Source organism: Pseudorasbora parva, chromosome 5, assembly GCF_024679245.1.
Source record: "Pseudorasbora parva isolate DD20220531a chromosome 5, ASM2467924v1, whole genome shotgun sequence".
In the NCBI taxonomy this organism is placed as follows: domain Eukaryota; kingdom Metazoa; phylum Chordata; class Actinopteri; order Cypriniformes; family Gobionidae; genus Pseudorasbora; species Pseudorasbora parva.
The window spans coordinates 10,212,803-10,226,504 of record NC_090176.1 but is presented as its reverse complement, the minus strand read 5'-3'; the positions used below and the strand labels follow the sequence as shown (position 1 = coordinate 10,226,504).

General features: G+C 40.3%; 1 protein-coding gene across 1 annotated transcript in view; it reads left to right on the top strand.

Moving 5' to 3' along the window:
* The window catches only part of kalrna (kalirin RhoGEF kinase a), a 322,593-nt gene that overhangs the window by 254,964 nt on the left and 53,927 nt on the right, over positions 1-13,702 (top strand). Inside the window, 1 exon segment of the mRNA XM_067443216.1 lies at positions 12,157-12,422. Coding sequence (XP_067299317.1) covers positions 12,157-12,422 — 266 coding nt within the window.

Genomic DNA, 13,702 nt, shown 5'->3' with positions numbered 1-13,702 from the left:
AGGGTAAAGTTAGGGTCAGGTGTGGTGGTGTGGGTCAGTTTAAGGGTAAAGTTAGGGACAGGTGTGGTGGTGTAGGTCAGTTTAAGGGAAAAGTTAGGGACATGTGTGGTGGTGTGGGTCAGTTTAAGGGTAAAGTTAGGGTCAGGTGTTGTGGTGTGGGTCAGTTTAAGGGTAAAGTTAGGGACAGGTGTGGTGGTGTGGGTAAGTTTAAGGGTAAAGTTAGGGACAGGTGTGGTGGTGTGGGTAAGTTTAAGGGTAAAGTTAGGGACAGGTGTGGTGGTGTGGGTAAGTTTAAGGGTAAAGTTAGGGTCAGGTGTTGTGGTGTGGGTCAGTTTAAGGGTAAAGTTAGGGACAGGTGTGGTGGTGTGGGTAAGTTTAAGGGTAAAGTTAGGGACAGGTGTGGTGGTGTGGGTCAGTTTAAGGGTAAAGTTAGGGACAGGTGTGGTGGTGTGGGTAAGTTTAAGGGTAAAGTTAGGGTCAGGTGTTGTGGTGTGGGTAAGTTTAAGGGTAAAGTTAGGGACAGGTGTGGTGGTGTGGGTAAGTTTAAGGGTAAAGTTAGGGTCAGGTGTGGTGGTGTGGGTAAGTTTAAGGGTAAAGTTAGGGACAGGTGTGGTGGTGTGGGTCAGTTTAAGGGTAAAGTTAGGGACAGGTGTGGTGGTGTGGGTAAGTTTAAGGGTAAAGTTAGGGTCAGGTGTTGTGGTGTGGGTCAGTTTAAGGGTAAAGTTAGGGACAGGTGTGGTGGTGTGGGTAAGTTTAAGGGTAAAGTTAGAGACAGGTGTGGTGGTGTGGGTCAGTTTAAGGGTACAGTTAGGGTCAGGTGTGGTGGTGTGGGTCAGTTTAAGGGTACAGTTAGGGACAGGTGTGGTGGTGTGGGTAAGTTTAAGGGTACAGTTAGGGTCAGGTGTGGTGGTGTGGGTCAGTTTAAGGGTAAAGTTAGAGACAGGTGTGGTGGTGTGGGTCAGTTTAAGGGTACAGTTAGGGACAGGTGTGGTGGTGTGGGTAAGTTTAAGGGTAAAGTTAGGGTCAGGTGTGGTGGTGTGGGTCAGTTTAAGGGTAAAGTTAGAGACAGGTGTGGTGGTGTGGGTAAGTTTAAGGGTAAAGTTAGAGACAGGTGTGGTGGTGAGGGTCAGTTTAAGGGTAAAGTTAGGGACAGGTGTGGTGGTGTGGGTAAGTTTAAGGGTAAAGTTAGAGACAGGTGTGGTGGTGTGGGTAAGTTTAAGGGTAAAGTTAGAGACAGGTGTGGTGGTGTGGGTCAGTTTAAGGGTAAAGTTAGAGACAGGTGTGGTGGTGTGGGTCAGTTTAAGGGTAAAGTTAGGGTCAGGTGTGGTGGTGTGGGTCAGTTTAAGGGTAAAGTTAGGGTCAGGTGTGGTGGTGTGGGTCAGTTTAAGGGTAAAGTTAGGGACAGGTGTGGTGGTGTAGGTCAGTTTAAGGGTAAAGTTAGGCACAGCTGTGGAGTTATTGTCATCAATATGAAAACCAGTAAGCATCTTTCAAAAAAACAGATGATTTACGTTTATCTGTTTCTGATAAAACTGAATACACTTTGAAATTGTCTTGAAATGTGCAAGACACGATGACATGTAATTTGTCAGAAATGTCACCGCAGGTGCGTTTTTCCCGATGAGCCTGGGTATATTTTAGGTGTTGTGTTTCAAGTTTTCATCATTTTAATCAGATGCAGCTACTTGCAGTTAATTGACATAGTCCTGCCTTAAGACAAATTAAACGACAAATGAGAGACAGATATTTCATACAGTCGCTCATAAAAAGGGTTCATAATAATTATCAAATGGTTTTAGATTAAATATCTTCATTTTTATAATGAGCATTCCACACTAAAGAAACTGATGATGATGGACAATGTAAACGTGCAGTCATTTCGACTGTTATTGAAAGATACTTTTTGGTATTGATCTGAAGCATAATTAGTTTTATCTTGCATGTGTCATATCGCTGGCTCGTGGTTTAAAATTATATTGACTGTAGGGCCGCAGTGGTCTGTGATGTTTACTCTGTCTTGTGTCATGGGTAGATGAGGCTTGTTGGTGTGTGTGTGTGTGTGTGTGTGTGTGTGTGTGTGTGTGTGTGTGTGTGTGTGTGTGTGTGTGTGTGTGTGTGTGTGTGTGTGTGTGTGTGTGTGTGTGTGTGTGTGTGTGTGTGTGTGTGTGTGTGTGTGTGTGTGTGTGTGTGTGTGTGTGTGTGTGTGTGTGTGTGTGTGTGTGTGTGTGTGTGTGTGTGTGTGTGTGTGTGTTGATGACAGGGTGAAGTACCTCTCTGCTCCTCTCTAATGTGGACTAAAGTGCTCTCTCTCTCTCTCTCTCTCTCTCTCTCTCTCTCTCTCTCTCTCTCTCTCTCTCTCTCTCTCTCTCTCTCTCTTTCCCTCTTTCCCTCCTTCCCTCCCCCCCGATAGTTTTTCAGCTTGAAATCAAAGGAAGTTGAAAATCTTATCTTACGCTCTCAAGTAAAGGTGTGTTCTCACCATGTCTGAATTGCCATGTTTACTAGATTTTGATATTCACATCCTTTTAGAACTCTTAATACAACTTATGCACTCTGAATTTCCTTGCTCCGACTTAAACCAGGTTTGTTCAAAAAATACATGTACTTGTTCAAAAATATAGTCAAGAAGAGAGTAAAATTTGCTAATATCTTTGATACTCAGTACTACAAACTAGCCATAAAGATACTTAAGTACAGTAAGTAAATTACATTTACTCAAATACTTTACACCACTGGGCCTGTGGCTCAGAGCAGAAACCAAAGCTGATGCTCTCTGGGTGTCCTTCTGTCGTCTCTGTTCATATGGAAATTGCATGAGCTTATTTTGTCCATTAGATCTAAAGGTCTGAAAGATCTGTCTCGTCTACTTGTGATCTGAGGTGTATCACCAGGTGTAAACAGTAATTAAAAATATAATTAATAAACGTAGTTTATTTAAAAGGGGATAACGATTGGATTGGCACTTGGATAACGATTGTTACCATTGTGCTTTTGTCTATTAATTACTGAAATTACACATTAGTTTTGCTGTTAATAGTGTTGCCACAGTAACACATAATTGCAAGTGCGAGGATGAGACATTCAAGTTGTCTTCTAGCAATTATGCACCATTGTATTGCACTTATTACAGGTTCATCCCCCTGTGGTAATCTGAGATTTTCATCGAGGACACAATGGGTCATAGTTTATGGTTAACTCCTAGTGAAGTCTTCTGATTGTCAGCCCTGAGATTTACCCATTATATGCCACAGTAACTCTCTAACTAGGGTGTGCAGTTCTAATGGCTTTTGCTAAATGACTAATCAAAAGGGGGACCCATCAAATGTGTCTAAGTGTATGTTGGCTTATTCTTGTTTTGGGCCCTACAAATAGTTATCAAAAAAAAAAATCAGTATATACTTTATACAACTGACCTTCCATGCGTGGGCAGCTTCAGTTGCATGATGGCCAGCTGGAGACTGTCCCGCTGAGATAATGTGCGTGAGAATTAAAGAAACATATATGTATAGCCAGATTCACGCTGTTTGCGTTGTCAACTTGAGTCGCATGATCTTCAAGTAGTACACAGACCAAAAAGGTTGTTAACATGCCAGACCAGTATGTGGCGCTGTAATTCTGCCACAGAGATGCACTATAAATGGAGAAGACTTGGAGCATGTGCGTGCGGTGGCTGACTAGGGTCGAGACGTGGGGTGATGACATCATCAGAAAATATACGGATTGGCTGTCCACACGAAAACGCAAGGGTGTCGTTTTTAGGTTTATTCACTCTGGGACCCACCCAAAAAATGCAGACGAAATGCAAATACAATACAAATTTGTACATTTACAGTTAAACATGTCTCTGTGTATGGGGCCTTGTTGGCCTACGTCCGTTACACTCACCCCCCTAAACCTCATTCCCATCCGGGTCACGGCACCAAATGTAACCGGTCCAACTCAACCCGCTCCGAGCAGGATATGAAGCGGTGTCTCCGGCATGGGAGTTGGGAGATCTAACGAGGATACTTGCCTCTAAACCGCAGCCATTACAACATAATTGTGTAGAATTAATGCACAATAGCTATACTATAACATGTGATACAAAATTATGGATATTGTCATATAGGATTTTGGTCAAACCTACCTCTCTTGCTAACCAGGTTTTGTTCCAGCTATGATTTATTGAGACACTCGACACTTAATTTTTTTAATATATTTTTTTATATTCCTAGCAGGATGTACCTGACTGACTCTTTATTATAGCAGGTGTAATGTGCATCACCGTGTTGCCTAATTATGTGAAACGATCTGTTAATGTGCAGTCTGGCCTGTCTGTCCAGGGCTGGTGTTTGAACAAGTCTTTGAAGATCAAATTAGTTCAAATCCTCTTTTCATCAGAAGAGCTTTAGTGGCTCTTTGAAGGCGGCTCTGTGAGAGATAAAGTGGGAACATGGGAATTATTCGCTTGTTTTTCTCGCTCCTGAACTCTCGGGACATTAGTTTAGTAATGTCTGTAATGTACAGTCAGCAGAAACGTGTCATGAGGCGGGAGGCGTTGTCAGTTTAAATCATGTGAAACTCCTCACCTATGATTGGAATGTCGCCTGTCTGGAGCGCCTGTGTGTTTCAGAACAGGTCCGGCTCCGAAGAGTCCCAGTCTGTGGAGTATCTGCATGAAAGCCGCATGCTTTAAAACAGGCCTGGGTTTCTATTGACAGCGAGTCAGGAATGTCAGAGCAGAGACACAACAGCAGATAAAAAGGGCCTGTTTACTTCATTGAAGGCTAAAGCGTTCACGCGCACCTCTGTTTTTCAAGACGTCGATCAGCATTTTATGAATGGAACGTACATACTTTCAATTTTTAGGATGTCACAACTACTCTCTAAAAAATGCTGGGTTAAAAACAACACAAGTTTGGTTGAAAATGGACAAACCCAGATATTGGGTTGTTTGAACCCAGTGAATAAACTTATTAAAACAACCCAATTTCTGGGTTTGCCCAATTTCAACCCAACGTGGGTAGTTTTTAACCCAGCAGTGTAAAAGCCATAGTGAAGTGCGTCATTTCTTGGTTCTCTATGCGTATTAAGTTAAGTTAGGATACATTATTTAAAAGACATTATTTAGCTAGAAGGAACAGTCCTTGACATGTAAGATAAGATTTATAGTCTCTACTATACAGATGTCCACACAGTAGCTAGTGAACAGGTGTTTTCTATCATGCTGTTAATATATAAAGTAGTGTTTTTTTATTTTTGTTTTGCTTGGCAGAAGAACAGGACAGATCTGCCAGTTTTACTGTATAAATCATAGTACATTTTAGTGTTGTTCCAGTTGTTTGTTTCATGGACTTATCTCAAAATAAAGACCATGACATTATCGCTTTCAGCCTTTTTATGAAAAGTATGCTGAGTATGAGAAGGGAGTATCAGTCACCAGGACCTCTGACTCATCGGGAATTGTGTAAAATGTGTAAAAATAAGACACAGTGGCCTCAAAGTATTTGGACGTGTCTTAATGGCACTGCATTAGATGCAACATATCAAAGCCGGTGACGCTTATTTTAAGTCTATGAACAGGTTTTAAATGCTAACACTTTGAAGAAGTGTTAATCAGTCTCGTGTGTTTAAAGACTTTTAGGGTCAGTTTTTCCCCTCTCTGTGTCTTTCAGAGGAGTTGCTGTGCCACACAACTCCTCAAAAGAAGCCGTGGGGTATTTTTACTGTACAGATCCACTGGAATGTGTTTCAGTAGGCCAGTGAAGTACCTGTGTGTATGAGAACAGAACATGAGGTGATGCAACCGTTGGTGATTTATAATGTCAGCAGTGTAACGACACTAACATTACTTTTTTTATTCTTCCTTTTATGCAGTTTGAAAGCCCGTAGTCATTTATTATGATTTTTAGATAATAATCTGGAAAACCTCCGCTATTGTTATACTTTCTGAGCTGTAAGAATGGAAAGAAATGCTATAAGGACATTGTTTTAAAATGAATTGTCAGCGTCAGTAAGTTAATGAAATGTTTAATTCCTGAAATCCTTCACATGCCACATTCCAATGTCAGGTGCACTTAAGAAATCTGGCCTTGGAACTGAATTAAATACATAACCTAAACTTGCATATGGCACTATAATACACCTGTATGAGTCTGTCACTGTCTCTTTAAAATGCATTTCTCTAAAAACCTTGAAGAGACTTTGACATTTTCTTCCTCATTTTTAGTTTTGGTGGCTTAATGCAAGAGATATTTCACATATGTGTCTAATGAAGATTTAAGGGGGGGAAAGAGGAAAGAGCATTTATTTCTTCCGTTTGAAATATTCATGTCAATTTCCTCATTGAGAGACAGACTAATGCTTATGGCATGTAAACCATTTAAAGGTGGTCTTATGCTATTTCATGCATTCTGACTTATTTACCCTGTTAAAGATTTGGATTTTCAAGCTAAACATGGCCAAAATTGTATTTTCATTATTTATTTATTTTTTATGAGTTGTCCATATGACAATACGACAAGAGCCCGTCCATCAACAAGATTCATTCGGGTTATGGTAGCCAACGTCAGCGCTGTCATTTTGTTTTAGACCACGAAATCAAAAATGTCACTAAAGAAGTGTGTTTCTAGTTGTGAGAGAAAGATGTGTGTGTGTGTGTGTGTGTGTGTGAGGGAAAGATCTCCTGGTTCAGCTTCCCAAACAACCCAGAGTTAATGGAACAGTGGATGCAGTTTGTGTTTCTGGAGTTCTGTAAGTGTGTGTGTTTGTTTGTTTCTGGTCACGAGCCGCAGGCGGTGAGTGAAACTGCATCAAATGTCTGTGTTTTGTTGGCAATCAGTGTGTAAGTGCATATAATGTAAACCACACAAAGTATTGTGAATCGAAAGTTATCCAGGGGTAATGCCATGATGTATTGCGTGGGTGTTTGTCATAGGTGTGTGTGCTTTTGACTCTTTAGCGCCGCCCACTGCACACTTCCACAAGTTTGGAGTTTTTGGAAAGAATCGGTACAGCGTATCTATCTTTAATAAATATGATAAAACTAAAGTCTCTAAAAATCCATATAATAGTGCAGAGGATGCACAGAAGCGGCATCAAAAGTAGAAACAATGATATGAGATTATTTTTATTCAATATTTAAATACAAAATTATTTCTAATTTTAACTTTTTAATGGAAAGGTACTTTAAATATGTAACTATAACCGCCAATAGAAAGTCTCTGTCATAGTCACAATGAGCCATTATTCAACCGATTTGTTCAAACGGCTGATTCATTCAGGAACGAACAGTGTCTTTATTAAATGGCTCATTGAATCATTAATTAAACTGATTCATTCAAAACGCGAATTAATTCAGTGACGAATCTCCACTGTGTGTTCCTCAGAGACTTGATTCTGCTGTGGTTTCATTTCGAAAGGAAAAACTGACAAAATTTTGTCTAAAATGTAACTTTAAAAAAAATGTAACTGTTGTATAAATTAAATATCACATTTGCAACCATGCTGATATTTGGGGGAAACGGCTCTTGCTCGTGTGATATTATAATATATCTACATCATATGATCTAAATATAAGCCAAAAACTCATCAGGATAAAAATGCCCGTGTATCTTGAATTTTAGGAGCGTATAACAGCATTCATCAGTAAAATAACTCAATGTCAGCTTGCACATTGTTAAAACAATAATGACGATATTATCACTGATGATACATATTGCACACCCCACACATAAAGAATGAACTTACAATTGAACTTCTCCTTCTCTCTTCCTTTAGCAGCTAATACTCAGTGGTAAATGCTGAGAATCGTCGCTTAAACAAGCAAATCCACAAGGAAAGATTAATAAAATTTATGTAGCACTATTTTTTTTTTATAATTTGGTTAAGTATTTAGATATGTCTGTCAAAGTTTAATCGAAAATGTAAGACCTCTCATAAGTAGAAATAAGACTTTTATGACCTTAAATTTTACAAATCAAATGTAACACTAAGACTTTTTAAGGATCTCTGGGACCCTGTTTATTCTATTCATATATTTTTGATATGATTATTCAGTACAGATGTTACTGAAATGACTTGACTTCCATTTCTTGCAGTAGAATCTGATGCATGTCAACAGGAGTTCCTGGGGGTTAGTTTTGGTTTGTAGTAAAATTAGTCATATGATCCAGATGATGTTTTCTGATGTGACCACTTAAAAGAACAAAGAACTCTCTCTGTCTGTCTCTCTCCCCCGGCCGGCCTTCTGGGGCAGCAGTGTGTGTGTGTGTGTAAAGGCCAGTGCTTAATGACTGCTCTCATCATACCCCCTCTTCACTCCACACATATACTCACACACAAGACGTTGTCGTCAGTCAGTCTGTTTGTTACGCAGGTTCGCTCTTCAAAAAGCACTTCAGCCCTCGACAGGGACACACTCCATCACACACTGATGCCGGAAACACACTCCTGTGATGGCCGGTTGTTATGAACCGCTTACACGTGTACCAGACAGAACACTATGTGCAGAACAGCTTTGGTTCTGTCAAAGAGCCGTTTTCAGGACTCTGACAGCTCGGTGCTCAGAGACGGCTGTGATTTCTGCAGGATCAGTGTGCTTATGTTTTCATCACAGTCTTTATGACCAACTCTAACAAGGTCACTTCCTCTAATCAGTCAGCCATTAATGCCTGTAGTCAACACACACACACACACACACAGATGTCATCAACACACTGGACGTTTGGTGAACAAGTTCTTCTGCTGGTAATGGTACTTGATCTTATCATGAATCAGGGTCTGTAAGCGCGCGAGAGAAAAAATACATTGAATATTTTCAGTGATGTCTCAGTGAGATATAATGCAAATGTTTGAAATGTCAACATTTTATATTACAGTGCTGTGCGGATACCGATAATCTAAAAGCTGCTAATATTAGCAGATACCTGTATGGCAACCAACATATTATACATTCCTAAGCAGAAATCTGATGCATTAGCTTTGACGATTGTGACTGTCACAGTGTGTACCATAAATGTTTTTGTTTGTTTGTTTTCCCAGCATGGTTAGAGAGAAGAGTTTGATAATGAAAATTTGCTTAAGGCATTAAAGTCAATCATTTTTATGATTCAGTGATTACCAATCAAATCTTTTAACATGCACACTTAGCATAACAGCAGAAAAGGCGATTTTTCTGTTACAATATCATTTTTAATGTTATAGCGATATTGATTAACTTGGTTACAAGGTCAAAGAGTCAGATGTAATGTGCTTTTTGGGGGGCAGTTGAGGCCTAATGGATAGAAAGTCCGACTTGTAACCCAAAGTTTGTGGTTTTCGATTCCCAATACCGACAGGAAACGTATTGCTTGAGCAATCTCTCTCTCCGGGTGCCGAAGTGAATGGCTGTCCTGTGCGTGTGTGCGTGTGTGCGTGTGCGTGTGCGTGTGTGCGCGTGCGCGTGCGCGTGCGCGGATGCTCATGCGTTCACTATTCACTAACTTAGATGGGTTAAATGCAGAGGACATATTCCCAGTATTTACTTGGCCTTCACGTCACTTCACTTTGTGTAATAGTGGGGGTAATGTCTGTTTGAGAAGAAAAATATCAGCATGTGTGTTAGGTGTGTGTGGTTTGCATTTGTGGAAGGTGATCAATATCTGTGTGTGCGTAGTTACATCAGAGAATAGCAGTGCTGTGACACTGTAGATGTTTGTCAGTTCTGATCTAGAATATGCTTGTCATTATTTCCTTTGAATTATAATATGTGTCATCCAGTTTACAGGAGTTTGTCAGTATTATTGAGCTGGTGTTGGATTTGAAACATTTGGCTCTTTCAAACAGATGAACCTGTCCTGTTTTACTCACTGATCATGTTAGTGGCTGTTAAAGGAATATTCCAGATACAATTTTAACAAGGACTAATTTAATTTCCTTCTAATTTAAGTACCATCTTTACTACCTTTTTGGGTCTTGAAAGTGGTAATAACATTACAGTCTATATGGGGGGGGGGGGGTAATTTTTGTTTTCATATGCTCTGTGGACAGCATCTTTGATTACTACAAAAAGTAATTGAACCCTAGATGTTCGGTTGCAGGGTTTTTGTGCATATTGAGAAGAGAATAGGGCCAAACGCAGAACCCTGAGGCACCCATCTGGAGAAGTTGAAGTAATTTAATCACCCCTTCTCTCAAAGGTAGGAGAGAAGAGAAAGATCTACAGGTAGGTCCCAAAACCAGTGGAGTGCAGCTTTCAAGCAACCAAGAAATCTTTACTATCAAAATAACCTTTCCATTGTACAAAATGTTCTTTGTAGTGCAAAGAAGTTATTTAGACTATAAGGGTGCGTTCACACTTGTCATGTTTGGTTGGATTAAAACGAACCCTGGTGCGATTGCTCGGTTAGTGCGGTTCATTTGAACATATGTGAACGCTGCCATCCGAACCCTGGTGCACACCAAACGAGCGGACCGAGACCGCTAAAAAGATGGGTCTCGGTCCGCTTCCAAATGAACTCTGGTGCGGTTCGATTGATATATGAACGCAACACGGACCAAAGACATGTAAACGGACCAAAAACCAGACGTAATGTCACAAGATGCGACGCATAGTCAGCTGATTTGATGACGCGGAAAGATCGGTGTATCCAAAATGAGTAACGTTAACGTTAGAGGGCAAACGTGGAGCAACGAGGAGGAGCCTCATCAATATTTGGTCAGACGAGCATGTTTCGAAAATTCTAGAAAAAACGCACAAAAAGCACACCTGGTTCTTCTCATCAAAGGACCTGTGCTGCCCATTATTAGCAGGTACAGACGACAGAACGGCCGTCTCTGTTCTGCACAACGGAGGAAATCCTGCTGCTGTTTTGAATGTTTTAAACATTTTATGAGCTCTTCATAAGTTCTCAGCGGGTAAAAATAATGCCATATATACATGCATAAAATGATCACGTTTAATCCGCACACAGCATTGTTTTGAATGTTCGGTAAGCGAGCTCCTACGTCATATAAGCCGACCAATCAGGTTGTGAGCGTCTCCCTATGCCTTTGGTTCGGTAACTTTAGGTTCGCTGTTAAAAATGCCAGTGTGAACGCTAAGCGGACCAGGACTATGTGTTTTGTTTTTGTTTTTTGGTCTGGACCAAACGAACCAAACTAACCGAACTACAAGTGTGAACTAAAATGGTTCGAAAAAAAATGGTTCTTTAAAGAACCTTTCACAAAACGGTTCTTTGGGGAACCAAAAATGGTTCATCTATGGCACCACTGTGAAACCCCATATTTGGTTCTTCCTGTCACCTTTATTTTTAAGGGTGTACAGGAGTACCTGGTAGTCTGATGTCGCATTCTAGGAGATCTAGGAGGACTGATGATTTTGGAGGCAGCTTTCACAGGCATCAGAGCTTCAGTTATGGATCGGTAGTCTCCATTTAATGTCCACTTTTGAAGTCTTAAATTTAGACTTTTTTTTCTGAGAGAGGAAATATGAGACCTGATTTTATCTCGTTCAAGTGTTTTTTAATGGGAATGGAAAGAGACCATTTCATTTGTAAAGTATGTGTGAATTCTTGGGGTGGGGATACCCAAGCCTGATTAAATGTGGTGAAGAAAGTGCCAGCGAGGAGTAACGTGTCGATGATATATGACCAACTCACATCAGTAATGCATAAACAGAAGTTCCCCCACCTAGAAAAGTAGTCCCACCACAAAATGACATTTAACAACTTGACTCATGTTTTCACAAACATGTTTACTAAAGAACTCATGTAAATGTATTGTCTGTTAGACTTCCATTGTAAGTTCATTACTGTACATGTATTTTTTATGTTTAGTTTTTTTTCCTGAGGGGCTAGTCTGTGGAATATTGTCTGTGGTAATCATCAGCATGTCACTGATGCTGTCCATTGTGTGCAAGTTCCCTGAAAAGGGTAAACACTGTGGCTTTGTTCTGTCTGTTTGTGTATCCCAATGTGTCAAACAGAGGTGTGAGGTCGGGTTGGTCTGTTTTCCTGATTATTGGGCTGATGGGTGGAGTGTTTGAGAATCCCCCAATTCCATTTAGTGATGCCAGTGATGCAGATATTGCACACTTAACCTTTCAGTTGTATTTACCTGGACTATTCCTTTAAAGTTATTTTAGGTCTAACCTTCACCTGTCGTGATCTTAATATTCATTCTCTCTTCGTCCTACAGAAAACTATGCAGTTAGCGGTCCTGAAGGGAAGACGGAGTCCGTGACCACACTGCAACCACAGCCATCCCTGAACTCCCTGCAGAGTAGCTCTCCTGGACCCAAGCGATCTGGGAATACACTGAAAAAATGGTTGACCAGCCCTGTCCGGCGTCTCAGTCATGGCAGCAACATCAAGAAGATTCCTAGCAAACAGAAGCAAAAACGTGATGGGCGTAAGAGCATTGACCTGGGGCCGCCCGAACTACAGGATGACACCCTGGAAGAGGTATTTCAGTTTACTGTGAATTATTCGCTTTTCGTGCCACCTTGAGGAAAAGCTTGGATCTGTCTGATTGAATGAAATGATAATTCTATGGTCCAAAATGGTTAGGGTACAATCGAGCTAAAGGCAATTGTGATTTTATTTTCCTCTAAACTACTAGATGACACAAACTTTTCAAGCTGCACATTGAAATTTGCCTGATTTTTGACGCAAACGTAGGAAGTAACGCAAAGTTGGTTCTGTGCTAATTGGATCTAATATTTGAGGTTTTTAAATTGTAGATTTAAAGGAATTGTTCACCCCAAAATCACATAATTTACTCATTCTCAAGCCATCCTAGGTGTATGTGACTTTTTTAGATGAACACAATCAGAGTTATATTAAAAAATGCCCTGCCTCTCCCAAGCGTTATAATGGAGGTGAATGGTAAATGAGATTTTGAAGGTCAAAAAAGCACATCCATCCATTCTAAAAGTGCTCCACGTGGCTCTGGGGATTAATAAAGGCCTTCTGAAGTGAAGTGATGCATTTTTGTGAGAAAAATATTCGTATTTAAATCTTAATAAATTAAAATAACTAGCTTCCGGCAGACGGCCTACCCAAGTAACTTGTGGCGTGATGTGGGAGTTAAATCCATAGTTCGTGTACATTTATTTATTTTCAGAATATTTTTACATTGTCATAAGAATTCCCCAAATGGTGATATTTTACATCTTGTCTAACAGCATGTGGTGACGGTGGACATCGGTTTTACGTCAGAGTGGTTAATAACCCCATCACTGTTTTTTTTACTCAACCATGACCATACAGAGAAAAGTAGCCCTCTTGTTCTGTGTGCTGTATAAGTGGTGTATTAAAGGGCTTCTGTGGCCCCGGCAGCAGCCGCTCAGATCGGAGGGTGATGATTAGCCTGACTTTTTAAAGCTGTGTGCCATATAATGTACTGGTACAAAAGGACCTCTGTATTTCTGAAGCAGGGTATGTGAACCCCACCACAATGGTCCATATTAACCATGCCTGCTGTCTTCCAGAGCAACAGCAAATTCTTCAACAATAATTTCAGATCATTTTTTAAACATGTGCAATAGAAGTCAAATAATAAAGCAATAATCCACTTCAGGTTGTGCGTTAAAGTCATTTTAGTACAGTTAAAAGTTTTCATTACGTATGTTAGGGGGTATCACTGTAATTCATTGTCTTGTGTTGTTTATTGGTTTTATATGAAAATTGAGAATATGACAGCAGTGTTCAATATATAAAGTAACAGGATCAATGATTGTTCT